The sequence below is a fragment of the Populus euphratica genome, unplaced genomic scaffold, assembly GCF_000495115.2.
Source record: "Populus euphratica unplaced genomic scaffold, PopEup_1.0 scaffold134.1, whole genome shotgun sequence".
NCBI lineage: Eukaryota > Viridiplantae > Streptophyta > Magnoliopsida > Malpighiales > Salicaceae > Populus > Populus euphratica.
In genome coordinates, this window is record NW_011500021.1 from 145,441 (window position 1) to 170,720 (window position 25,280).

The window sequence follows — 25,280 nt, forward strand, 5'->3', positions numbered from 1 at the left end:
GAGATAATTTATGAAATTATATTTTTTTTCAATTTCATTCTTATTCAACTTTTTAATTTGTACGATTTGTTCCTCATTATTTTAATAAACTTGAAAAAAATAAAATATTAATAAATTATTTTTTAGTTTATTTTTCATAATATAACCAAATACTGGAAAGTATTTTCCAGTTCATTTTTCATAACACTATCAAATATCAAAAAATAATTTATTTTTCAAAAAAAACAACTTTTCTGCAATCAAACGGAGCCTTGGTGATTGAATTATCATTTCTCTAGTTTTTTAATTTTTATTTAAAATTATTTTTTTATATTTTTAAATTGTTTTAATATGTTGATATTAAAAATAAAATTTTAAAAAATAAAAAAATATTATTTTAATATATTTTTAAATAAAAGGCATTAAAAAAAATTCTAACATTTTTCTAAACATGATGAAAGTTTACTATGTGGATACTTCACAAAAAATTATTTAAAAAAAAAACAGAATCCACACAATTTAAACAAAATTAATTCCATTTTCGAAAAAAAGGGTAATTTTGTCAAAATAATTGGGCTTCAGTGTTTGGGCCTCTGAGCCTAATATGTGATGCATGAAACATTCAAAAATCCGAAACCCAACAACAATTCACTTCACTTCGGTATCTTTATTTTGCTTCACTCTCTTCTCTCTCTCACACCCCAGCCCAACACAACCGTCAATGGCGGGGGGGGGGCGGCATCGACCGCCGTGGTCCACAGGCGTGTAGAATCAACAACGGCCTCTTCACGAAATACTAACCCTAACAGAACCCTAACGATCTCTTCTTCTCTATATTCTTCTTCTTCAAGGGCCTCTCTTTCAACTTAGTTCCTCTCTCCCTTCGTTGGCGGAGGAATCAGGATAATAGTTTTTGTCATTGCTTCCAAAGCTTCCTAACAGATTGTGAATTTAGAAAGTTTCCCCAAGTCTGTTTACTGTGTTGGACTGGATGAGGGAAATGTTTATGTGTTGGAGTATATGCCATCTTCTTATTAATGTTAACCATGTCCATGCTAAGAAAAGAAGCAGTTTGCTTTCTATATATTTATGTATGCTTCTGTAAATATTCATATGCATGTGATCGCATGAATAGTGCGCTTTAAATGCTCTATAGGGCAATACATTTATCATTGCCAACTCCAAAGCCTACTGGATGATAATGCGAGCAAGGACTAGTTTAATTCTGACGAGGAGGATATGCATGGAGTGGAGCATATATTATAGTGATAATAGTTTATTAATGACCTCTATTTAAGAGTGTTCTCTGCTTTGTGATTTTAAAATAAGCTCAGTGGCATTTATGAATGCAACAAGTAAACGTTCCCAAATCCCATCCTTGAGGAAATTCTTGTGTATATTTTCTTCAATGAATGTTTTACACCACTGCAGGTATGTCAAGTCGCCTATATTTACTCTCTGTGTTGGTAATGCTTGGGGAGAAGCAGCCATGCTTTTGGCCGCTGGTTCAAGGGGAAACCGCTCTGCTTTACCCTCATCGACGATCATGATAAAGCGGGTATTTTTGTGATAGATGGTACTCTATTCTATCCCATCTTATATCTTGCTAGTTTTTCTTTCTTGACTGCAATCAGTCTCTAGAATTCAGAATCAAAATTTTCTGCACTTTCTCTATCAATCTACAGCCAATTGGGAGATTTCAAGGTCAAGCAACAGATGTTGAACTTGCAAGGAAAGAAACAAAGAGTGTGAAAGCAGAATTGGTAAGATTAACGGTTACTTTTAATCAGATAGTTTTCAGTTTGGCTACAAACCTCAATCTATGGTTGCTGGTTACTAGGAACTGAAGTTCTTAGGCAGGGTTTGGTCCCTTTGGTTGTGAACTAGCCTGAATGATTACCCAGAACAGTAATGCCACACTGCCTTCTCATCTGTCAAAAATGAATGCTGAAAGATATTCTATTTTCCTCTTTTTAGTAGAGCTGTATGTGGGATAATGGTTGCAATTTTCCATGAGCCACAACCTCATCCTGACCTCCTCTAACAAGGTAGCTCGGTGATCTTGAGAGTTAGGTAGTAAAGCACTGCGGGGTAACAAGCGTGCATGGTAAGATTCGAACCTAAATACAAAGAAAGGGGACACGCCCCTCCCACCGCTAAACCATAACCTCACTTGCAATTTCCCTCTTTTTAGTAGAGCTGTATGTGGGATAATGGTTGCAATTTTCCATGAGCCACAACCTCATCCTGACCTCCTCTAACAAGGTAGCTCGGTGATCTTGAGAGTTAGGTTGGGTAGCATGGGCCTCATCTCAACTTACCTTGTTCTGGGGCACAATGGGCTTGGTGGGCTTTGCTCCAAACCTCACAGACTGTATTGGTGGGCAAGGAAAATACAAATTCAGGTCGACTGGCGCTAATGACTGGGTTGGTTTTACACATTTTACTTGTACATTTGTATTACAGGATACAGAACCTGTCAGAACAATGCCTGTTTGGCCTGCTCACAGTTGCGAGTGGAAGTTTAAATGATAGCCAGCAAATACAACTGAAGGCTTGTTTGCACATGTTTGCGTGTGTGTGTGTGTGTGCAAGCACACACTAGGGAGGGAGTTTATGTTTTGCCTACGGGGGAAGAAACTAGGGGTGTGAGGAGGGAGAACTTTTTGGCTTCCCAAAAGTAACCGATACTTGATCTTAATCAAAGGTTTAGACCCTTGGTTCAAAACATAAACAATTTAATTTCTGGAAGAAAATGACTTAGAATAACTTCCACAATTGAGAAGGCTTTAGAAATTTGCTCTTTTATCAAGTGCATTGTGGCTGAGCAGTGAGCTCACACTTCAACTGCTGCTGCTGTTATTCTGCATGGGAAGCTTTAAAATGCTCGATTTATGGCACTTGTGATTTCTTGCACTACATTTTTAAATGCTCGATTTTCTGATGGCAGTGCCAAAGTTGATGTATTTAGTTAGGTAGTCATGCGGTGACCACAAGAGTTCATTGATCATGCTCTCTCATAAAGTGCCGATCATTTTTTAGAAATTTTGATGCTGAACATGCTTTTTCATGGCATTGCAATGAAATAATTTTTACTTCCAATGCGTTGATGTACAAACCATTTGAACCCTCCAAAAAATAGAGATAGAGGAACCAACTCTCTAGAACATGCACATTCAATCACCGCCCTACACCTTTGCAATCGATGCACCAACTTTGCATCAGTCCTGCTCTTCACTAATTCACTGCTCTTGCTCTTGAGATCAAGCATGTTCTGGCATGAAATTAATGCAATTGCTTGTTCTTTTCATGGGTACACCACCTCAGCATTATTGCTTCATATTTCTTACCTGAGACTTCTTCAGTGAGACACTTGGAAAGTGTTTTGACTTTATCTAAATTGCTGATTTGACAATATAGTAAGCATGCGTTGCAAGGTGGATTTGCTTTTTTTATTTTCTGTAAAATTTGTTGGATCTTGAGATTCCTAGTGTTCGAAAGAGGCAATTTGGTGAGTGGTGTTCCTTGTTGTCAGGTAATAGGAGCTTCATCCCCTATCATACAAGAAATTTTTCTCTTTTCTCATCACAGATTTGCAAGTGGAGGGAGGGGATGCCCCATACACAGTTTGGCCCCAGTTATCAACATTGCCTCTTCCATTATTTGCTTCAAGTGCTTAAAGCCCATTCTTGAGGGTGATGTCATACTTCACAAACCCTTTATAGTGATTGTCACCATCTTCAAACAGGCCTTCATTCTCTTAGCAGGGATCTTTGCGTTATGTGTGCGAACTGTCGAGTTACGAGTGAACCACTGAGCTGATAATTGTTGAGAGTTAAAATTGCTCATGGTTTTGTACTTAAAATCCTTTATTTTTTTAGGTTATTTTAAAGAGTCTTTGGCTGGAGGATTGTAGATTGAATTGATGAAAGGCTCTGACAAGCTGTGAACAGAAAGCGTGTTTTGAAGGAGAAACAAGGCTGTGGAGATGAGAACCCCTGTGCTTCAGCTACAAAATATAATGTCCCCGTCCATAACTTGCACACTTGTAACATGTTTTTGTCATAATCTGTGCTGAACATATATGCGCATCCCTGTAATTTCTTGCGCAATTAATTTTGTTTTGCAGTGTAATTTAAGACTAATGAATCATTTAACAGTGTCATCAAATTATTCCCTGCCAAGTTCTGTTTGCATACGACACTGCTCTATTAGCACCATGTTTCAATGCTCTTTTTTTCTTTTTGAAAGGTGGAAACTTTGCTAGCTCAGTTCTATGGAAGATTTGTTCGGGAAAGGAATGAAAGAGATGAAACATGGTTTTGGCATCTTGGAAGACTCCTTGGAAGTCATGGTTTTGACACTTGTTTATTGCAATAATGACAGAAGAGACATCAATATCAATTGTACTTGTTTATTGCAATAAGGCACTACTTTTACTTGTTTATTGCAAAGAAAAGATTGGAAATCAAAACCTCTTAATGACAGAAGAGACATCAATATCAATTGAGTTACAAATTATTAGCTTCTCGAGTAATATTTTAGCATTCGAAGAAACCCTATCACTGAATGACCTTCTCGAAAATGCCTTCTCTCGTGGCATTTTCATGAAAATTACTCTCTGAGATTTTTCTATTCAAATAGTTTGTTCTTAGTTCACGACCGAGAACAAAACAAGTAAAAGCCTCTCTGTGTGTGTATTAAACTTTACAAACAGATGTGTAATTATAGTATAATGTTATCTGACTCTCTTATAATGTAATTAAATGAATCTGTTGTATTGTTTTTATTATTTAAATTTGATTTTTTTCCTGAATTCGTAAACCTGCTTATTAAATGGATGAGTTTCAGATCTAAATTCGATTTGAAATTAATATTACTATTATTTCTAATAAATATGAAATATAAAAACTTTTAAATATAAGTAATTAGAAAAAAAAATTAATATAGCCCTAAGATTTGATTCAGGGTAAATAGCAACGTCCTTTTCTTTTCTTTTTTCCACCATATTAACGGCTATTCTTTTAAACAATCACTGGATATTTTTTTTTTTAAAAAAAAGTGTTTTTCAAGTATCAATTAATTTTGATAACATATTCTCTATACATATAGTGTGTGAAACTCATTTTACATTGAAGAATGATTTCGAATATAGCCAATATGTTTTTTAAAAAATAACAAAAATCGAATGGTAAATGTGATTGCTATTTGAATTCGACCTGAAAGTTAGGATCTAAATCCATATTGATAATAAGAAAATCCCATACAAATTCATAAGATCTGATACATTCATTTCAATTTAAATTAAACCAATTAAGTGGTAGTATAATTGATGGAAAGTGTTTAGTACTTTCACCATGCCTTGAACTTCCTCTTCCTCCATCTATTGAACTAAAAAGGGAATTATCTCTTTCCCATATGAATTAGTTATGTAATTATTGTAATCTGTCAAGTCCTATTTTTCTGTTTGCATGGTTTTATTCACAAACTACATAATTTAAGAAAGAACTAGAAACAGGAATGGAGGCTTCTTTTTTTTTAAAAGAAGAAGAAGAAGAAGAAGGAAAGAAAACCCCCTTTTGCAAGGTAATTTCTAGCATGTAAAACATACAATGGCATTGATCTTAGGACAATATCCTTGAATAACACTATTTTCAGCAAATTTCTTATGAAGGGTTCCATTTTATTTCTGCTTATCTTCTTGAGTGACTGGGATATACGACGACGTGCAGCGCCAGCATGCAACTCTCTTCCCTCTTACTCCCATGCATCCTGGTCTCACCCAGTGGAAACTAGAATACCACCACTTGAGTTATGTCGGCAGGTATACAGTGATGAACATTAAAATAATTAATCTCATTTCAGTTGTTTAGTTATATGTTAGCCCTTTCATATCATGGCATTAGTGGTCAGCATGAATTTGAATATGTGGGAGTAACAGTCGAAAGTTCCTTCTGTGATGTGTCAGTTGTCACATCACATTGAGGAGGAATAAATATAACCTTTTTCGCAAAAGTACAATAATAATAGCGTAAAAACCATTATGCTTTTAGAATATTTTAAGCACAAGGAGTTGGCGAAAAAAGTGAAGAGAGACAACAGGGAGGCAGACTTTTGCAAATGTATCCTCTTTCCAGTACCATGGAAATGAGGTCTCGAGGGGTTAATAAAGGAGAGAGTCTACATTGACATGTGCACCCCATTAATGATTAATCTCATCCTACCACCTAATTAGTCCCATTTGAAAGGAAAAAAAGAAGAAGTAGCAATTCCTCAATAGCTGCCACAGCCTCTCAGACCTCAACTATAAATAGGGTATTGTGAAATCATGCTTTCTCGTCCATTTTCTTCTTTCTCTTACTCTCTCTCAACTTGTTACCTTTACTTGATCATACAAGTGTGGCAGTGTGATGATAATTATGGGGTTTGCGCTTAAATATGGTTATTCCATTCTTTGTGTCGTGGCAGTGGCACTACTGCCTGCAATAAGTCACTCCCAAGACTACACATGCTCAAGAGCAACTTATTTTGGTAGCCCTGACTGCTTAGGGACACCAAGTAAGTATGAATGTGCGCGAGCGCCGAGATCTCCTATTTATTCAGAGTTCACAATTATATTGTTTATCTAGTTATGCAAATGTAAATATTTGTAAGAGGACTGCTGTGTAAGCTTAACAACATATATAATCTGTTTTGCATGAAACAAGTACTGACATGCATGCATGTAAATGTTAATGCAGCTGGAGCTTGCGGGTTTGGAGGATATGGAACGACGGTCAATGATGCTAATGTAGCTGGTGTTTCAAGACTCTTCAAGAATGGTACTGGATGTGGTGGTTGCTATCAGGTACTTGAATTCAAGGAACTTAATTATCAGTGCTATTGAAAGTAATTAACTGTTACTTTCAGGGTAATAAACAAATGAGTTTAAGTATTGATAATGCTGGTTTACATATTGTAGATTGATAACAATTTCAGGTTAGCTGCAAAGCTCCAAACCTTTGCTCTGATGATGGGGTGAACGTAGTGGTTACTGACTATGGTGAAGGAGACAAAACTGACTTCATCCTCAGCACACGTGCATACGCAAGAATGGCACGTCCAAACATGGCCTTAGAGCTGTTCGCATATGGTGTTGTTGATGTAGAATTCAGGAGGATCCCTTGCCGTTACTCTGGTTATAATCTCATGTTCAAGGTCCATGAACATAGCAGGTTTCCTGAGTACTTGGCCATAGTTCTTCTGTACCAAGCTGGCCAAAATGAGATTTTGGCTGTGGAATTACGGCAGGTATGTTTTGATTTCTTCTTCTGATATTCTTTTTGTACCTTTAATACCACTATATATATAGGAACTATCATGAGAAAGCTTGACGTGATGTCTTTTAATTACATGCAGTTTACCTTTAATACCACTATATATATATAGGATCTAGCATGAGAAAACTTGACGTGATGTCTTTTAATTACATGCAGGAGGATTGCAAGGAATGGAGAGGCATGAGAAGGGCCTATGGGGCAGTGTGGGATATGCCTAATCCACCAAAGGGTGCCATTAGCTTGAAGCTTCAGGTCTGTGGCAGTGCAGCAGGGGTGACATGGGTCCAAGCAGACAATGTTTTACCAAGTGATTGGAAGGCTGGTGTTGCTTATGACTCTGCCATTCAGCTTCATTGAAGATTGAAGGACTAAGTCATTAGCTAGTTTGCAACTAGTCGGACATTTTCTGCTTTGTTTGTTTGTCTTCAGTTATTATGTATTTTGTAATCCAGCAATTTCTCTTCGCTGTGAACAATAATAATTGGGTTTCTGTACTTTGTATTGGTAAGGATATATATCCCACTTATTGGGATCTTCTGATAGTCTTGATCACTAAAATTGATTTGCTTTTTTTTTTTAATAAAATAAAATTATCATTACAATAACAATAAATAAAATAGTTGAAAATTATAAAATGACTAGATATTTGATAAATCATGTGAAAAATGATTTTTTTAAAATAATTTTAGTATTTTTTAGAAATTTTAAAAAAATAATAGTAAAAGATTAAATCATACCCATAATTTATTTTAATCATTTACCAAAAAAAATTTGATATTAAATATACCCATTTTAAATTAAATTTGACATCTACTATATATGCTCATTAACCTTTAAGCTTTTTGTTCACAATATTAATTCCACCAAGTGATTTCGCTGAGATCTTTTTGCAAACAGCTTATCCATGAGCTTATCTTTCTTAATCATCATCTTCTCCCAGCCCTCATCCTTCACAGATTAGTCATCGACATTTTCCTCCTCATCAAACATTGGTCCCCCTCTAACTCCAAATCTGACCCTTCCTCCTCTTTTGGCTCCTCGTCAGCCTCTGGTTCTTCCTCACCTTCAGGGACGTTCCCTGCACTTATTAATCTGATCTTCGTGTTGTTTATTATGTTTCTTCAACTCCCTCTCTATTGCATTCAAAGCCCTGGCATAATTGCTACTGCTCATCTTCTTTTTACCTTGATTTCCTTTTGCGCTAAGGCCTGGCTCGAGATAAATCTTCCAGCGCCATGGTCATAGCTTTAGTATTATAAAGGGCTGGAACCTTCACAGACTCTCCCTGACCCGCATGGCTTTCTCAAGTTGCCTATTAATCTTGTCAGAACTCCCTAGGAAGCTGACCCAGTCATGCATTAATCTTCATGTATCGCATTCTTCATTTGATCAGCAGTGGCCCACATCTCCTCAAACGCTTTTCCTTGGCTGGCCTGAACAAATGCTTCTGATCACCGGATTCATCACTGTCACTAGCAGTTCCTCCAAGAGATACCTATATATTACAATCAGCGAATACCAAAAACCTGTGTCCAGAAACGCGACGTCATCTTCTCCTGCACGCTACATGCAACTAGTCAGAAAACCTCAAGATCCTACATAATTAGAACATGGACAGTTTTTTTTAAAAAAATAAAAATAAAAAATTACACCTCGGGAACAAACAGATCCGTCAAAGAATCAAAACTAAAATAACGAAGAACCCAAATATGTTTTTATATACAGACAAACGAGATAGCAATCAAAACTATCTTGAAGTAATAAAGCATGGTATCTTTCATTTTATAATTGCTTTTCAAAATATATATTTTTTAAAATAAATTAAAATAATATTTTATTATTATTATTATTTACTTTAGTAGATCAAAACAATTCAAAAAATTTTAAATATAATTTTAAACAAAAAAATTATTTTTTTAAACACCACCATTTGAAACACAATTCCAATATCTTCAAAATAAAATAAAATAATTAAAGTCTCGCTGCCTTCATTTAGAATCACGTCACCTATGATAATTTAAGAAGAAAAAAAACATGAATTTGAAGTCTTGGTACAAACCATTCATTGATGTAAAGAAGAAAACTCATGAAGTAACAAGGTGGCTTGAATCCAAAAAGCTTTAGCCTGTTGATTTGTTTGAAAATATTTTTAAAAAAATAAATTTTTGAAAAGTAAGTTATTTTTCAAATGTTTGGTAATATAATGAAAAATTTGTTAGAGAAGACTTTTCAATTTTTGATTATATAATGAAAATAAATTGGAAAATAACTTTTAAATTTTTTAATATATTTTTTAAAATTATTAAAATAATTAGGATGAAATTTTATAGATAAAAAAAGTTGAGGGATGAAATTAAAAAAATATAATTTTATTAATTATTCCAAATAAATAAATAACATTAAAATAATAAAAATAAAATTTAACAAATAAAAAAATTCAAAGATAATAAAATTATAAAAAAATATAATTTCATAAATTATTTTAAATAAAAACAAATAGTATAAAAAGAATAGAGACCAAATATGATAGATAAAAAAATTTATGAAAAAAATAACAATAAAAAAATAAGAATTAAAGTTGATATAAAAATCAAAATCTAAGGGATGAAATTAAAAAAAAAAAGATTCAAGCAAAATATATAAAGAAAATATTTTCCGTTCAAAATATAAAAAAAAAAAATCCAAGCTAATTTTTTTTAACTATAAAATATTTTTTTTTTATCAATGTTTCTAGTTGTAAACAAATAAAAAAAAACCTAAAAAAATAATTTTTAAGAAACTATTTTTCACGAAAAGAACATTAGCTTAATATAATGTATGATGTTGTGTTTGGGAGAGGTGGCCAAAGTTTGTATAGATTCTAAATACAAGTTTAATTCTGAATGCTTTTGTTAATTTAAACAAGAAATAGGTATATATTTTCAAGATCTTTTATTTTTTTATTTTTATGTTTTTTGATTTATGATTTAAGGTTACAAGAGATAGAGTATGAAGCATGGATGATGACTAGCTGAAAATGACATGGATAGATTGAACATAAAAGAATGTCCCTTTTCCTTTCTCTAATAAAAAAGATTTTAATAAAATATATAACGAAAAACTAAATACTTTATAATATGACTAGACAAATATAAAAATAGATAAGTCTTCTAGGCTATGGTTTACAAATTAATTAATTTAAAATTACAAAAAAGACTAGTTGACTTTATATTTAATAATTTAATTATTTTTGTGAAATAGAGTTGAGTTTCAATAACTTTTTATTTTATTATTATATACCAAAAACCTTGTTACATAATTCAAAACCAATAAACCTTTTAATAAAACATAAAAATAAAATTATATATAATTAATTTAATTTTCTCAGTATATAAAGGTTTTAATTAAAGTTAGTGATAATTTTTCTAAATGTTATCAAGCGAAGGGATATTTAAGAGGGTGATTTAATTATATTTTAAAAAAATTTAATATTTTTAAAAATATTTTTATATTTTTATCATTTTATTATGTTGATGTTAAAAATTAATTTTAAAAAAAAATATATTATTTAAATATATTTTCTAACAAAAAAATTATTTTAAAAAGTAATATTTAAAAATTTAATATTTTAAAAAATACTTTTATATTTTTATCATTTTATTATGCTGATGTTAAAAATTAATTTTAAAAAAATATATTATTTAAATATATTTTCTAACAAAAAAATTATTTTAAAAAGTAATATTTATTAATTTTGTTTTAAAAAAAAAAAAAACCAACCCAGGTCGTTTAAACAGGGGAAGCCAAGACAGGTCGTTAGGAAGCAGAAGTACACGAGGTGCCCAGGGAAACAAAACGACAATCGTCTTTATACACATCAAAAATATATTATACGCCATCGATTTAAGCACCAACCGTTCAAAACAAATGGCGGGAAAATTAACTTAAGAAATCGAACCCCTAGAGACTAACTTTCCCTCCCATTCTCTCTCTCTCTTTAAGAAAAAAGAAAACCCTAATCTTTGTATGCAAAAATGGAGAAAAACGATCCTTTCGCTGCATTAACAAAGCTGTATCAAGTCTCCGATTCCCAAGAGCAACACTTGAACCACTGTCCCTTCTCTCTTGTACCACAAACAAACGACGAGTCTCTCTCCCTCCACGCCGAAATCCTTGTCACCTCGACCTCTATCACCATGGTCTCCCCTCCACAAACTCCAGAGGATAACCACGAGGACGACCCAAAAGAAAATTATATCCTCCATAAAGACGACGTTTTTTGCACTCCGCCTGAAGATCCCTCCCTCTCAAGCTCCCAAAACCAGCACGAGCAGCAGCAGGAGGAGGTCGCTGTTTACGCAAAGGAAGATCAGATGGTTGACGGAGCAGGAACTGATGAAATTATGGCCGTTGATGGTGGATATTGTTCCGGAGATTCGATCGAGAAGGATTTAGGGTTTACTGCAGAGGCGGAATTTACAGAGAGAATGGAGATTGAAGGCCATTTGGGTGGTGGTGGGGATAATTCTAAGGACAAAGAAGTAGTTCACTGTAAGTGTACAAAAGGTATGGTTTTGAAAAGAGGATTTCCTTCGTCTTCTTCAAATAATGTCTTCAGCGAGTTTTCGACTAAAAGATCGAAACTTTACTATAATAATCTGGGTTTTTTTACTCCAAAACCTAGTCTAAGAACTGAAATTGGGAAAAGTTTGGAGAGATTGGTGAAATCATTGGATAGATTTAAGTGGACTCCAAGAGCTAGTGTAGGGGTTGAATCTGTGAAGTGTGACAAGAGGTTACTGAAAACAGTGGATTTAATTAGGGCTAAGTCGAAAAGAGCAAAACGTTCGAATAAAAATCTGGGTTTGGAGAGTCCAAGAAGCAGTTTAGTGCGTGAAACCGAGAGAAGAGAGAATCTCGGGTATTCTGTGGAGAAATTGGGTTCTGAGGAAGGGGGTGGTTATGACAGTTGTTTAAAATCTCCACAAAATGAGCAAGCTGGAGAAATGATGATTGAAGTGAATGGTAGTGGTAGGGAATGTAGTGGAGAGAGCTCAGCGAAGAGGAAGCTGGAATTTTCTACTGATATGATAGAATATGAGTTTGAAGGAAATGATACAACCTTAAGATTTGTCGATGATGGAGTGGACGAGAGGGAGGCTAATGGATTTTGCAATACCAGGGAGGAACATTCTGCTAGAAAAGGCACAGATGACCTTGACAAGTTTAGATATGTTGGTCCTAATGTTGGTACAAACGCTTGTGGCAAGGAGGATGATGTTCGAGAAAAACGTGTGCTGCCGGCATCTGTACCAGGAAGGAAGGAGAATGCAGGAGCAGGGGAAGCAGAGCATGATACTGTTTTGTCTGAAATGACTTGTATGGATCTTCAGATCACACTATTAGATGTGTTGAAGATACTTGCAGAGGAAGAGCGGCATGCTCCAAGTTTGGATAAGTTTAAGTATCTTGGAGGCTGCAAAGGTAGGTGGGATGACTTTTCCTTAGGTCCTGTTAACGGCCAAAAGGGGATTATTGTATGGGAGATGATAAAGGCAGGGAGGTATGTTATTGCAGATATTGGTTTGTTGGGGGATTTGGCGTGGTGGGTCTTCTTGTTACCTTTTGAGGAGCATGAATATTTTACTTTGCAGCTTCATGTTAAAAATCCATGATGAGGCAGGTAGGTTTCTGAACTTAGATATCGTTCTGCTGCTTTACTAGTTGCTGGATGAATTTGAAAGTTACGAGACGTCTCTAGGCCTTTTGAAGTTGGTTGTGACTTGTGAGGTGCAAGGCTGTATTGTATAGTCATGTCATGTGTATATAATTTTGTGATAAAGTTGCTATTGTTTTCTAAAGTTGTGGTTGGTTAGTGTCTACGATAGAAGTGATGAATATAGAAGAGATATAAGCTTGTTTAGCTGCAGTGATGGATATGGAGATGTAAAATAAATTTGTTTATAAGATGTGAATTTTTATCCTTTCAAAATACGAGGTCATGAAGTCATGTTTCCCTTGTTTCAACTGTTTGCATGGACATGTTTTCCTTCTTCCTTTGCTTTCTCCATAGTAATGAATGTCTAAAGTCAAGCCCTTGCTATGCAATCCAAGGAGACCTTGAATTTATTATGCACTGGCTGTCAAACAAGGAAAACGGTGAAAGGCACTCTTTTTTCTTCTATCTCCCCTGAAATCAGGGAAATCTGAAAATACTGTGAAGTTATTATCATTGAACAATATAGCCATTGCTTGTTCAGTTGAACCAAACGAAGTCATTTGTTATCGTCTGTAAAAACACAATGTTCGGCCACTGGCCCACCATGATGCATGCTTTGGATGGACAACGTTGACTTCGGGAGTCTTCTTTCATTTGCTTCAATGGCACTGTTGAAAGGATTGGAGTGCGCTTTCCTCCATATAGCCTTCCATCTTAACTTTGGGTCATTGGTCTTTGTCCATTGACCTGCTGTTGAACTTAATGGCTTCCCAAACAAAAAGAATAAGGTGGAGAGAGGAGGAAGGAGGGTGCCTTTTGTGACTAAACACTGCAGCTTGTGATTCTTAGCCTAGGTATGGATAATTCTATATTTCTGCCTCGCTGGGAGAAACTATATGAGCCACATGGGAGAAAACATTGCAGGGCATCACCTCATGTGAAATAAGCATAACGATCAATGGTTTCATAAGAGCTCCCCAACTTTGCAGGGCATCGATGCTTGAATGCCGCTACCTTGGTTAAGCAGATGGGCCCTTAAATGAGTTAATGTGCTCCCATCTCAGTCTCCATTGCATTTCAACAAGAGGTATCCAACCTTGCTCTCCTATCAATTTACGAGAATGACAGTTTGAGCTATTAGGTTTTACAAGCAATCGGAGTTTGCTGGGTTAGAACACATCAAGGTAGAGATTGTAAGCAATTATTGAGAACTATTTTCGTAAAACACTTGAACTTGTGAAGCGATTTCATTTTCAACCAAAGCCATTGGAATCATGACTTCACTCGATTCCTCATTGTTGCCAACCAAAACGAGCATCAACATGATATAAACCTACAAAGAAAAAAAAATCCTTTCAAATACCCAATGGGAAACAGCAAACAACTCAAAAAGGGCAGGCGAAGTCCACAATGACTGAAACTAACACAGGATTGCCCAACTAGCAATCTCTTGGACATGATACGAAATCAAATTCTCTAGAATTTGACTTATTCCCGATTACAAAGACAAAAGCGACAAGCTTCAAATTTTCCCGCAACCAATCCCAGTGATCAAATTTGGTCTTAAGCAAATAGCATTGCACCTACTAGTCAAATACACAAACGCGTCCTCTTGATTACTCCGAGTCACATTCAAAAACCAATTCAAATACACAAACGCGTCTTCTTGATTACTCCGAGTCACATTCAAAAACGTTATCCCATCGTGGATGTATATTCGTTTCTCTATCATTTGGTGGTCGGTTGGAGTGTGGAACTTGTAGTTTAGATGCAGACGGGCCACAAGCAACAGGTAGCCATCCTCCAAAAGGCAAGTACAAAAGCTATTCTACTTTCTTCTCATGCATCCCGGAAAGCCAATCCTCCTGTTTTTCTTTTGGTTTTTACTCCCTTGGTGTCGATGAGTAAAAAAGCAAACCAATGAATGGGTATCTCAAACAATACAGCTACAATTGCATATATAACTCTTGAAATCACCAGCTGCTATGCATTTTTTAGCCATATATTACAATCTGTTGTCAACCTATACAAAAACCCACCAGGAGTCGATCTCTTAGCATACCAAGTTCAAAATAATCAAGGGAAAAAACAGCAACCATCAAACCTCATTCACAGACTTGCTGATTTTGGCATGCAAAACATGTTTAACCTAGTCACCTGATTCAGCAGAAGGTGCATCTATCTGGCCCTAGTGATTAAAAGTATCAATATAACATTGTTAGGGGCAGCCTAGGTGCGGATATATCGAGCTACTACTAGTGCTAGCCTGTTGGCCGAAACTATTATTAGTTGGGTAAAGGAGCTCTGCCTGTGCAAATGAACCATTGGATGGGATGTCCAGCAGCAGGTCCTGATCAGAACTTTCATCCACAAAATGGAGAGAATCCAGCATGAGGGAGCTACCATCAGGAGGCAGGGCAAATAGGCTTCTTGGACTAAAGCAAGAACCATCATTGTCTATGAGTTCTTTGATCTCATAGGTAGCCTTCATGACAATCCTCTTGGGGCTCTTCATTGACTTTGCTTCTGAGAGTAGACAAAAACAAGCTTATGAGAATAGTTGTGAAGCATATCATAAAAGCGGTTCCATAAAAGAGAAGTGATGTCCATGGAAGACAATCACTCTTTAACTTTCACCACTCATGCTGGTGGTGACTAACTTGCAATATCTCCAGGTGGATTCTCAGAATTAACTATGTCCAGGAAGCATGCAATTTCTACTTGTGGTCGGCATGTTTCAATGAGTGAACACATGTGCTCTCTATATGTGTTCTTTAACAAACACTGTTCTGATTAAAATGAACTTCTACATATGAAGAGAAGGATTTGATACATCTCTGTTGCCACAATTCAATATAAGAGAAAGCAGCCAACATCAGCACAAAATTGATTTTGTATGCCTATTTGTATCAGCATGTTCCTCTCCCATTAACAAATTTCTCTTAGCTTTTAGAAGTAGAATTTAGTTATTAAACTTTCAGATTCAATGTCACCATTAGCAGTCATTTGCTTCTAAGAGAAAAATAATAGAAAGGATCAACTTGCTCAATAATACATCCAAGATGAGTTTATTGCTAACCTGAAAACTTCTGACTTAGGTTATCACGTGATCTTTTGGCACCAATTAAATTACTCGATGCAACAACATTTGGATTTGGTCCCTTTCCAACAAGAGACTTCCCAGTGCTATTTTTACACTTCTGCAGCCAAAAGGAGAAGGCAATGAGCCATTAAAATCACATGTCCACCTTCCGAGGAATTGATGTTTTCATGCAACAATGTTCCTACTTAAAAAAGATCAATGCAAACCTTGAGTAGATGATAATGCTCCACCCATTTGGACTTCGACAAATTGGACAGTGTAAGCCTTTTCAAAGTCTTACAGTCCTCAGTTTTTGCTTCTAAGAAGGAGAGATCAAAGACTCCTTCTGAAAGCAGTTGCTGATAGCAATTTATGTTTTCCTTGAATTGTGGGCTATCAAACATGCTTTTGATGCTGCAAAGACAACAATAAATCATCATCAATCTTGGATTGAGTATATTTCAATTGAGATTGAATAAGGGGAGATAGAATACTTTGTACAACACATAATCACACACCAACAAAGGCAAACAGTGTTAATATCATTTTTCAGTGAGCTGAACCCACTCTAATCTATGCTTGGCACACTAAAGGCTTGGTTATAAATGCAAATGCTATCAGGTTCATGATGATATTGACAAATGCAATGATTGACTAGAAAGGCTAATGAATACAGATTTTTTTGAAAAGAAAAATAGATAAAATCAAACGGCAACTGACAGCAAATACAACACCTTGCGTCTCCTAATTGCAAAAGTGTTCATTTCCCCCCATATTAACACTTAGAAATATATTCAACAAGGCATAAGGCTAACCTGTTTGGAAGTTTGGCGGTATCAAGTGGAGGTAGATATTTTAGTAATTGCTGCTGCTCTTCATTTGTCAAGTGTCTTGCAAACTCCTCAAAGTTAAGAAAATCCTACACAACCATGAGCAGAATCATGATATGCACACAAGGGGAATGGTATTAAAGAATATCTGTTCCACACATATCTAAACATTTGAGACTTTGGTTCACTCCATGAGAGGATTAAATAGATGTGGGGGAAGAGTAGGAGATCATTTAAAAATGATTAGAAAAAAGAAGTAAACCTTGAAATTTCGGTCTGTGCAAGAAATTGAGTGGCATGTACTTAACAAAAAAGCCACGTGTGATCAGTGATGACAAGAGATAGATACAGAGAGAGACAAAATGCAACTTACATTCAAATCAACACTGCAAAGTGGTGAATTATGACTTCCCAGGATGTGTACTTTTTCATGTGGAGACTTGTCCCTGAAATTCCAAACAGTTGAAAAATGAACCACCAGTACAGTAACAGTTACCAATGTACTATCACTTCTTTCGCATTCCAATACCCCCTAGATCCTAGTAGTAGTCTGAAATGTAAACCTCTGATCAAACCCACTCATCTGCTTATTTTGTGAATATTCTCTATCCACGCTGAAACCTACCCCTGCCTGCATTTATATGTACACTTGAATTTTAATCATTAGGAGGTGATGTTGATAGAAAAACTCATATCTGGGTTTGACACTGACACTGAGTTTCTATCCTTGTTCCATATATTAAAGAAGAATGCCTTTCAAAGTTTTGAAAACATGCGTGGATGAGTTACCTATTAAGTTGCTCTTGCTGCATCCCTTGTCCGCTGAGGTTCTTAGTTTTTACAGTAATAGGATATGTCATATTGACACTCTGGTTTTCATTATGTACAGGAAGGATCACAGGATGGGAATAGGCCTCATTTGTCGGGTATTGCTTGTTCTCGACAGAAAGGGAGCTAGCTTCGGATTCCTCATCTCGAGCTATTGAGCTTGGATGTCTAATGAGAACACTTCCATGACCTATCTCAACAGAAACCATTGGAGTTTCATTGTCAAAAAGCAAATCCTCTTCTGAAGAGCCAGAGAAGCATGACGACTGCTGCTCATGCAAAATAGTATATAAATCTTTTGTAAGCTTCTCAACTGGAGATGGCTTTGGCCGATTGACACAGGTCCTCTTCCTAGAAGGTACCAAGGAGTCCCACACAACCGATTGGGCTGGACCTGAAGAAAGAACAAGAATACATTTATAAGGCAATACCACCAAGCATGACGAGAGCACAAAACACTGCATAAACCTTTCTAAATTAAGTCACTGTCCCCTGTAAAACTCAGTCAGTGATAGAAAGCCACAACTACCAAACATATTGGTTCCAAAACTACGGAGCAAAAGTACTGAGCAAATTGGTTAGTTTGGCTCCAGTCACACTCCCACGCATCACTAGCCCCACTAAAAGAGGCGTCAACTGTAATACCATAGTATGACATCTTTAGTGAGATAAAGTATCATAGCAGCCAGCTTCCAGTATGCTAGCATCCTAGAAAAGCAAGGAAGTCGCTTCTGTTTATTCAGGAAATCAGAGTGAGATTCTTATGAGATGTACCTTGCTGCACATATACAGTACTATGATAACCTCTCTTCTTTTTCATTTCCTATAAATTTGGAGCTGCTTCCAGAATTCATTACTTTCTTATACCAAGCACAGCATTCAAGTGAACTAGATATGCAAATAATCCACTCAATTTAACACATGGTAAACAATCTCATTATTTGAGAATCATTCTCTTTTGAGCAATCAAAACACAGAACAAAGATTGATCTTAGTTGGTGCTCAACCTGTCAAATCACTTGCATCTGCACTACCATATTGCGCACAACTCTCCGAGTTGGATATGGCTGACCCAGAACTTGACCTGTTACTAGTGTCTTCATCTACAACCTTTCTATAACCTTCGTTGTAATCCAGAGCAACACCTTCAGTAACCCTATGATCATAATTTGGCTTTCTTTTGAGCAGTTTCACTTCTCTGTTCTTGTTCATAGATATAATCTTCAACCTAGAGACCCTGTGATCATCATAATCATCAGGGCCAGCCCGGGCATGGAGAGGGGTGTAGTTTGCTAGTGTTCCCTTTGTCCTCCATCGTGATCCACATGCATTGCACAGAACTGGCTTCTCAGGAGGCCCATTGCGCCAAAGAGGTGTGCCTGTTGGAAGATAGTTGTCAGCAATACAATGCATGTTAAACAAGTTTATCCACAAAATTGATAGGAGAAGCATTTTAAATTAATATAAATAAACCAAGGAGAAAATATTTCTCATCCAAAACTTGACACAACAAACAGATTAGGCTAGAAGTTCATGCATTTAAGGACTAAAAATTAGCAAGTATGTCTGTGCGCGCGCGCGCGCATTAATGTGGTGGTATTGTCCAGCTGTGTCTCTCTTCTGAGAATGAATCACATGCGAGCAGCTCATAATGCTTCAAATGATGGGAATGAGGAGACTACATAAGAGCAAGTCCAGCCATTCAAACCAGAAAAGGCTCTGCTGGACACTGCTGACTCTATTTTATATACAAGAAAACTCAGGTCCACAATGTGATTGCCTCATCACAGCAGCTAACCCGTCAATAATGGTTGACAAACCACAAGACATCAGCTATAGCCAAGCAGCATAAGCTGAGCTCCTTCAAAGCAGTTCAAGCTGCAGCAAACTTGAGATGAACTCATTTCTTTGGAGTTTACAAGTAGGACCATTGCACTCCCAACAAATGTAACCCAAACAATGACCAAAGTACAATGGAACAACAAAGGAATTATTTGATCACTTGGAAGTTCAGACTTTAGAGCAGATTACAGGGAAAAATAATGGAGATACATGTTTCGCGTGAACTGAAATGAATTGTTTCAGAGCTTAAGCAGTATAAGACCCCAAAAATGCACAAGAATAAACTTGATAGCAGCAAAGCTTGCCAGAAATGCAACCCAAGAGAAAAAATACAAGCCAGTCAAGAACTCAATAGACAAGAATTTTTATCAATAACTTAATAGGACATGCCAAGGAAGTACATTTTCCATTGGATCATTAAGTTCTGCAAAGAAAAACGATACACTTTGACTCGGAATTTGGTCTCCATAAAATCCTATACAGAAACAAGAAAGCCATACTGATCAAACATGTAGCTCCCCTGTATTCAACAGACTCCAAATCCAATTTGCGGTGATGTGATATGTTCAAGCTTTGTTAGAGCGGTCAAAAAACCAAACAATAGATAGAGTGAAGGGTTTATAGATTCAATAACAAGTTGAAAACAAGAAACAGATGAGTATCTGGTGTGTTCAAAGAAACAAAGACACCCGTTGTTCAGAATCCATGAATAAACAAACAGAACAACAAGTGTTCCTCAATTTATTCTGTCTGTCCGTGTAATCTCTTCCTCGTTGGACATAGCCATTCTATTTCAATGATACAATTATAGTTCTGTATATACAAAATCAATTACAAGAATATATAATGAAGGGAAAACAAAAGGTGAACTAAATGGTAATCCAAGTTTTTACACGAAAAAAAAAGAGGAGGAGAAACAAGAACTCACTTGTAACTCCGCAGTGACAGCAAGGTCCTTGCTTGCCCATATCTCTCTCTTTTTTCCTTGAGTCAAGAAAATTAAAATTCAAAGAAAATAATTTACAAGAGAGAGAGAGAGAGAGAGAGTATTAAAACTCAATTTTTTTAAAAAAAAAAAAACAGTTGTAGAAAAGATCAAAACTTTGTATAAATTTGTTCTTTATATTCAAGCCTTATGAGGCATACATGAGTGCTTCTTGGGTATATAAGGCTATTTTGCAGCAAACCCAGAAAACAGTGTTTTGCAAAAGAAAGTAAAAGCCAAGAAACCCAGAAAGAGTTCTATAATATACACAACACCATGTCTTGCAGTTGAAGGAGGAAAAAAAAATGAAACAAGCACAGCAAAGAAAAGAAAAAAAAAATCTAGCAGAACATGGAAGAGTATTTTCAGCTGGGAATCTGTACAATCCAATGAAGAAGAGAAAAGACCATTGAGAGGAATCTAATAAAAAGAGGAAGGTGAAAAATGAGAGAGAAGGAGAGAAGAGGTGCGTGTGTTTTTTGTCTATGTATATGACCTCTGTGTTGTTGTTATTGTTGTTGTTATATTATTTATGTAAATGATGATGGGAGCTTTCTTTGCTTTTGCTTTATTTTATTTTGTTTTTATGTTTATTAAAAGGTTTCAGTTTATATATATGGTAAGAAAGAACTTGATTTTTTAACCTTAATTTGTGTAATGGTTAGGGGAGGGGTAGATCAGTACTAAATGGTGTTTTTATTTAAATTTATGTTGTTTTTAAAAAAAAAATTATAATTTGAGATTTGTTCAATAATATATTTTTTTAATATATTTTCAAGTAAATTTATTTTAAAAAATAACTATATTCCCTTTTTCTAGAACCCATATCCCTTTGAATATTATTGCTTGTATGGTATTTAAGCCGACTATAGACTTTTTCTTCTACTTTTTAGTTTGGATGTTTGTTTATGTTTTTTAAAACCTCATAAAATATATAAGAATTATTGTAAAGAGTAAATGAAAATGATTTGATTTTTATTTTGGGAAAAAAACATGATCTTTTCCAAAACATTCTCTTCTTGTTTAAATAACTGTGATTTTTCAAATGAGCTTTTATGTATCAAAGTCATATCCATCTCAATTACATATCAAAAATACTTTCATATTAAAAAGGAGTATTTTTTTAAAAAAAAAACAACTCCCTATTTTTATTTTAAAAATTAATTAAAATAATAAAAGAGATAGCAGTCTTATTAATACTCAAAAAATACATTTATTATTATTATTATTGAGAAGCACATTGAAATGAGTTGAGGGAGGTGTAAGAGAAAAGCTACAAAAAAAATTTGAAAAAAAAAGAAAGAAAGAGGAAGAAAAAGAAAGAGAGTTTTGTGTGGCTTCACTTTGTTTTGAAGGTTCTTACTCAGCAAGGAAACGATAAAATATATATATAAATATATATAAATATATATGTAGATGTCGAAGACTCTTATGCATGGGATGACATGATGTTGATAAAAATTAAATGGGTCTTTTTCAATAAAGGGCAATGCTTAGGCACCATTCCTCGTGACCATTCGTGGTCACAACTTATTTTTTACCGTCTGATTTGCTCAACGATTTGAGAAGGGACCCACTAAATGTGGTTTTTGCCCTTTCTGTCCTTTTAGATCAGGAGGCGATCAAGCAAACCTTCACTGCTGGAACGTCCGTCCAGGCACTGTTACCATGTCAGCCCAAAATCTGAATGCATTGCAAATTCCTTCGAAAAATCATTTTTCTTCCTTTTACAAACTATGACCTAAACGTACTAAAAAATTGGATTCTATGAATTTTGTTATGTTATGTTCTGTAGCTTCGTTTTCATAAGATCTGTTTTTATTAAAAAAGAATTAGCATCTTTTTTATTTTAATATGGTTTTTTTTTAATCTCATTCTTATTTTTTTTAATAATAATTTGAATTATTTTTTAACCAATAAAGTTTATTGAATCATGTTAAGACTATTCTTACACAATTTAATTTTAATCTCGGGATTGGTAAAAAACTAGGTCGGGAGTTTCTTTATGTCAATTTCATCTCTTTTTTTTCTTCTTAATTTTATCCTCAAACTTATTTTGTTGGATAATTAGATTGTTTTCGGACCGACTAAATTAACTAGATCATGGTGAGATAACTCCCACACTATTTTGTTTTAAACTCAGGTTAGACAGGAAGTTTGGTCGGCAAGTTTCTTTTCATGTTAATTTCATCTGATTAAGTCAACTAAGTCATATTAGATCAACTCTCATGTATTTTAATTTTAAATTTGGACTAAATAAAAAGTTAAATAAGGAGGTTTCAAGATTAATCTACTAAGCTGAATTTAATAACAATTTCAAATATTTTTCTATGACATGGATATTTTCTATTAAGTAATATATATAGTGCAATATGTAAACTAGTATCGTTTCTATTACAATGTTTTTTTAAAAAAAAAAAATAAGAAGACATAATAGTGTCTATAATACATTGTGGGTATCCCATGAATTTGACAAATTTTGTTGAGTTCGGAATTAAGTTAGCTTGGAAGTGAACCCAATTCAATTTCCCTCCCTTGTAATGAACTATGAAAATCTTCGTGTCTTGAGACAGGACAACAATTAGACTAGATAAGTAGCATGCGACACACAGTATGTCAGATTAATTTTTTTTAATATAAAATAAAAAATATTCAAGCGATGATAATCCAAATTAAATTAACCAAAATGTAACTTAGGATATGAAAGAACCTACAAAAAAAAAAATATAAAGTTCAAGACTATATAACCTAAAGTCAAGGATGAAAAAAAAAAATTAAAAAATACAACGTCGAAAAAGAAAACCTGAGTCAACTCGAGTTAACTTGTGAACCAACAACCTATGATATGAGATTAGAATAAAAAAAAAAAGAATTTCAAAAGGATGACATAGTAAAAAAAACCAAAGTTTAATTAAAAAAACATCAAAAAACTTAACTCTACCAACATGCTCTCGGAATAACCAAACAATAAGAAAAGTAAAAAAAAAAAAGGGTAAAGCTTAAGGACAAATAATTCAATGTAAAAAGTAAAGCTTAAGGACAAATAATTCAATGTAAAAAGATGAAACTAAAAGAAAAAAGGTCATAGAAAAATCAAGGGAAAAAATTTAAAGTCAATCCAGGTTAACTTGACTAGCCCGTTATACACGATATGAGATTGAGATTAAAAAAAAAATAGACCTCCAAAGGAAGAGCCTGATAAAAAATATATAAGTTAAATAAAAAAACATTGTGAATAAAATGTAAGTTGACCCGGGTTTGCTTGACCAACCTGCTTTTGAAATAAACCGCATGGAAAGAAAAGCAAAAAAATCGCATACCTCAAGGGCCAATAATATAACATTAAAGTATGAAATTGTTAAAAAAAATGATTTCATAAAAAAAATTAAGGAAAAACAATTTGAAGCAGCCATAATTAACCTGACTAACCTATTACCTGAGATATGAGATTGTGATAACTCAATAAAAAAACAAAAAAAAATAAGTTAAGGGATTAATAACTAAATTTTAAATGATGAATTTGAAAAAAAAATTTCAATAAAAGATTGCTTTGTTGAAAGGCAACTATGAAAGAATAACAAAGTAAAATATTCAACCGTAAAACAATTTAAAACTCAAGCAATGCAGACCAAACATGGTATAAAAAATGAAAGAAAATAATTAGGGGCTAAATAGGAAAACAAAAAAAAAACTAAGAAAGTGATAAAGAAAAGTTGTTGAGATTTTGAAAAAGAAAATCAAGAAAAGTATAAGAACATAGAAATCAAAAGAACAAAGACAAAAAATGAATTAAGAAAACAAATATAATAAAATTAAAAGGGATGAAATTGTAAAAAAAAAATAATCAAGAAAAGTATATGATACAAAAATAAAGCAATTAAAAGTAGAGAGACCAAATCAAACAAAAAAATCAAATTGAAAAAATACCCGGGGTCGAAATTGAAAAAAAATCCAAATTTCAAAACATCAAAAGCCAAATAAAAAATAATTAAAAGAAAACGAACCATAATTGATAAGATTACAAACTTGAGGACACAATTTTTTTTGGAAGTCAAAGAACATCTTTCTATGAAATGAGAGAGAAAAGAAAGAAGAAAGAAAGAAAAACTTCCATGACCTCCTCCGTTAGCACTCATCACACTTTTAGAAAAAGGATGATGCGTTGCTGATAACAGCACAACAAAAACAGGATTTTAGCTATCACACGACCCGCCACTTGAATGATGCAAAGGCCATGACATGTATATCAACAAATTTATTTTAATAATATTTAAAACTTAAAAATTACTAAACTAACCATAGCAAAATTTTAAAATAACAACAAAACTAGTCTAAAAAGATCAAAACACCTTTATAATAGCCTTTGTTTTTTTCAAGTTCCAAGGCTAGTTTTGTAATTTTATTGTTTTTTTATAAAAAAAAGATAGAAAAGCCCCTCTAAAGGTATGACCTTAATTTAACTATTTATTTTTTTTTAAAAAAAAAACAAGAACTCATAACGCAAAGACTATTTTTTTAAGAGTAAAATAGTTATTATACTATAATAAAAAAATATTTTCTTATCATTTTGTCTCTCATTAATTCTGCCATGAAAAATATATTTTATGAAAAAAATATTTTCACCCTTAATTATCAGCTTAATCAATTTTTTAGTAAGGACCAAACCATAATTTTTTTTTTGTTTCTACAGCCACGATAAAAGATTAGTCTTTTTATT

At 34.2% G+C, this 25,280-nt stretch overlaps 2 protein-coding genes and 1 long non-coding RNA gene across 4 annotated transcripts; 2 read left to right on the top strand and 1 right to left on the bottom strand.

Annotated features, from left to right (window-relative positions):
- Nucleotides 1–629: 629 nt before the first annotated feature.
- Nucleotides 630–3,977, top strand: LOC105141883 (uncharacterized). Of its 2 annotated transcripts, none has more exons than XR_845466.1 (4): nt 630–1,555; nt 1,665–1,742; nt 1,957–2,052; nt 2,270–3,977. It is a non-coding gene; the product is annotated as an uncharacterized LOC105141883 (long non-coding RNA). The 2 variants fall into 2 exon arrangements; XR_845467.1 differs by having other exon boundaries at nt 1,960–2,052.
- A 2,119-nt stretch (nt 3,978–6,096) lies between these two features.
- LOC105141884 (expansin-like B1) lies at nt 6,097–7,790 on the top strand. The gene is made up of 4 exons (XM_011049263.1): nt 6,097–6,537; nt 6,720–6,826; nt 6,958–7,269; nt 7,455–7,790. Exons 1-4 carry the CDS (start codon nt 6,390–6,392, stop codon nt 7,653–7,655), a joined length of 768 nt encoding a protein of 255 aa, XP_011047565.1. The 5' UTR covers nt 6,097–6,389; the 3' UTR covers nt 7,656–7,790.
- A 7,171-nt stretch (nt 7,791–14,961) lies between these two features.
- LOC105141886 (GATA transcription factor 26-like) lies at nt 14,962–21,078 on the bottom strand. The gene is made up of 8 exons (XM_011049264.1): nt 20,507–21,078; nt 18,744–19,115; nt 17,698–18,130; nt 17,282–17,354; nt 16,894–16,997; nt 16,306–16,492; nt 16,076–16,196; nt 14,962–15,522 (listed from the first exon to the last, which is right to left on the bottom strand). The coding sequence occupies exons 1-8, from the start codon at nt 20,544–20,546 to the stop codon at nt 15,215–15,217; spliced, it is 1,638 nt and encodes a 545-aa protein (XP_011047566.1). The 5' UTR covers nt 20,547–21,078; the 3' UTR covers nt 14,962–15,214.
- Nucleotides 21,079–25,280: the final 4,202 nt, after the last annotated feature.

What these genes read in the sequence shown, in the direction of transcription:
- LOC105141884 (XM_011049263.1), top strand. Translation starts at nt 6,390, where the DNA reads ATGATAATTATGGGGTTTGCGCTTAAATATGGTTATTCCATTCTTTGT. An exon ending in TGACTGCTTAGGGACACCAA is followed by an intron (nt 6,538 to 6,719) that starts GTAAGTATGAAT and finishes ATGTTAATGCAG; the next exon opens with CTGGAGCTTGCGGGTTTGGA. An exon ending in GATGTGGTGGTTGCTATCAG is followed by an intron (nt 6,827 to 6,957) that starts GTACTTGAATTC and finishes TAACAATTTCAG; the next exon opens with GTTAGCTGCAAAGCTCCAAA.
- LOC105141886 (XM_011049264.1), bottom strand. Translation starts at nt 20,546, where the DNA reads ATGGGCAAGCAAGGACCTTGCTGTCACTGCGGAGTTACAA. An exon ending in AGATGCAAGTGATTTGACAG is followed by an intron (nt 18,131 to 18,743) that starts GTTGAGCACCAA and finishes TTCTTTCTTCAG; the next exon opens with GTCCAGCCCAATCGGTTGTG. An exon ending in AGCATTATCATCTACTCAAG is followed by an intron (nt 16,197 to 16,305) that starts GTTTGCATTGAT and finishes TTTTGGCTGCAG; the next exon opens with AAGTGTAAAAATAGCACTGG.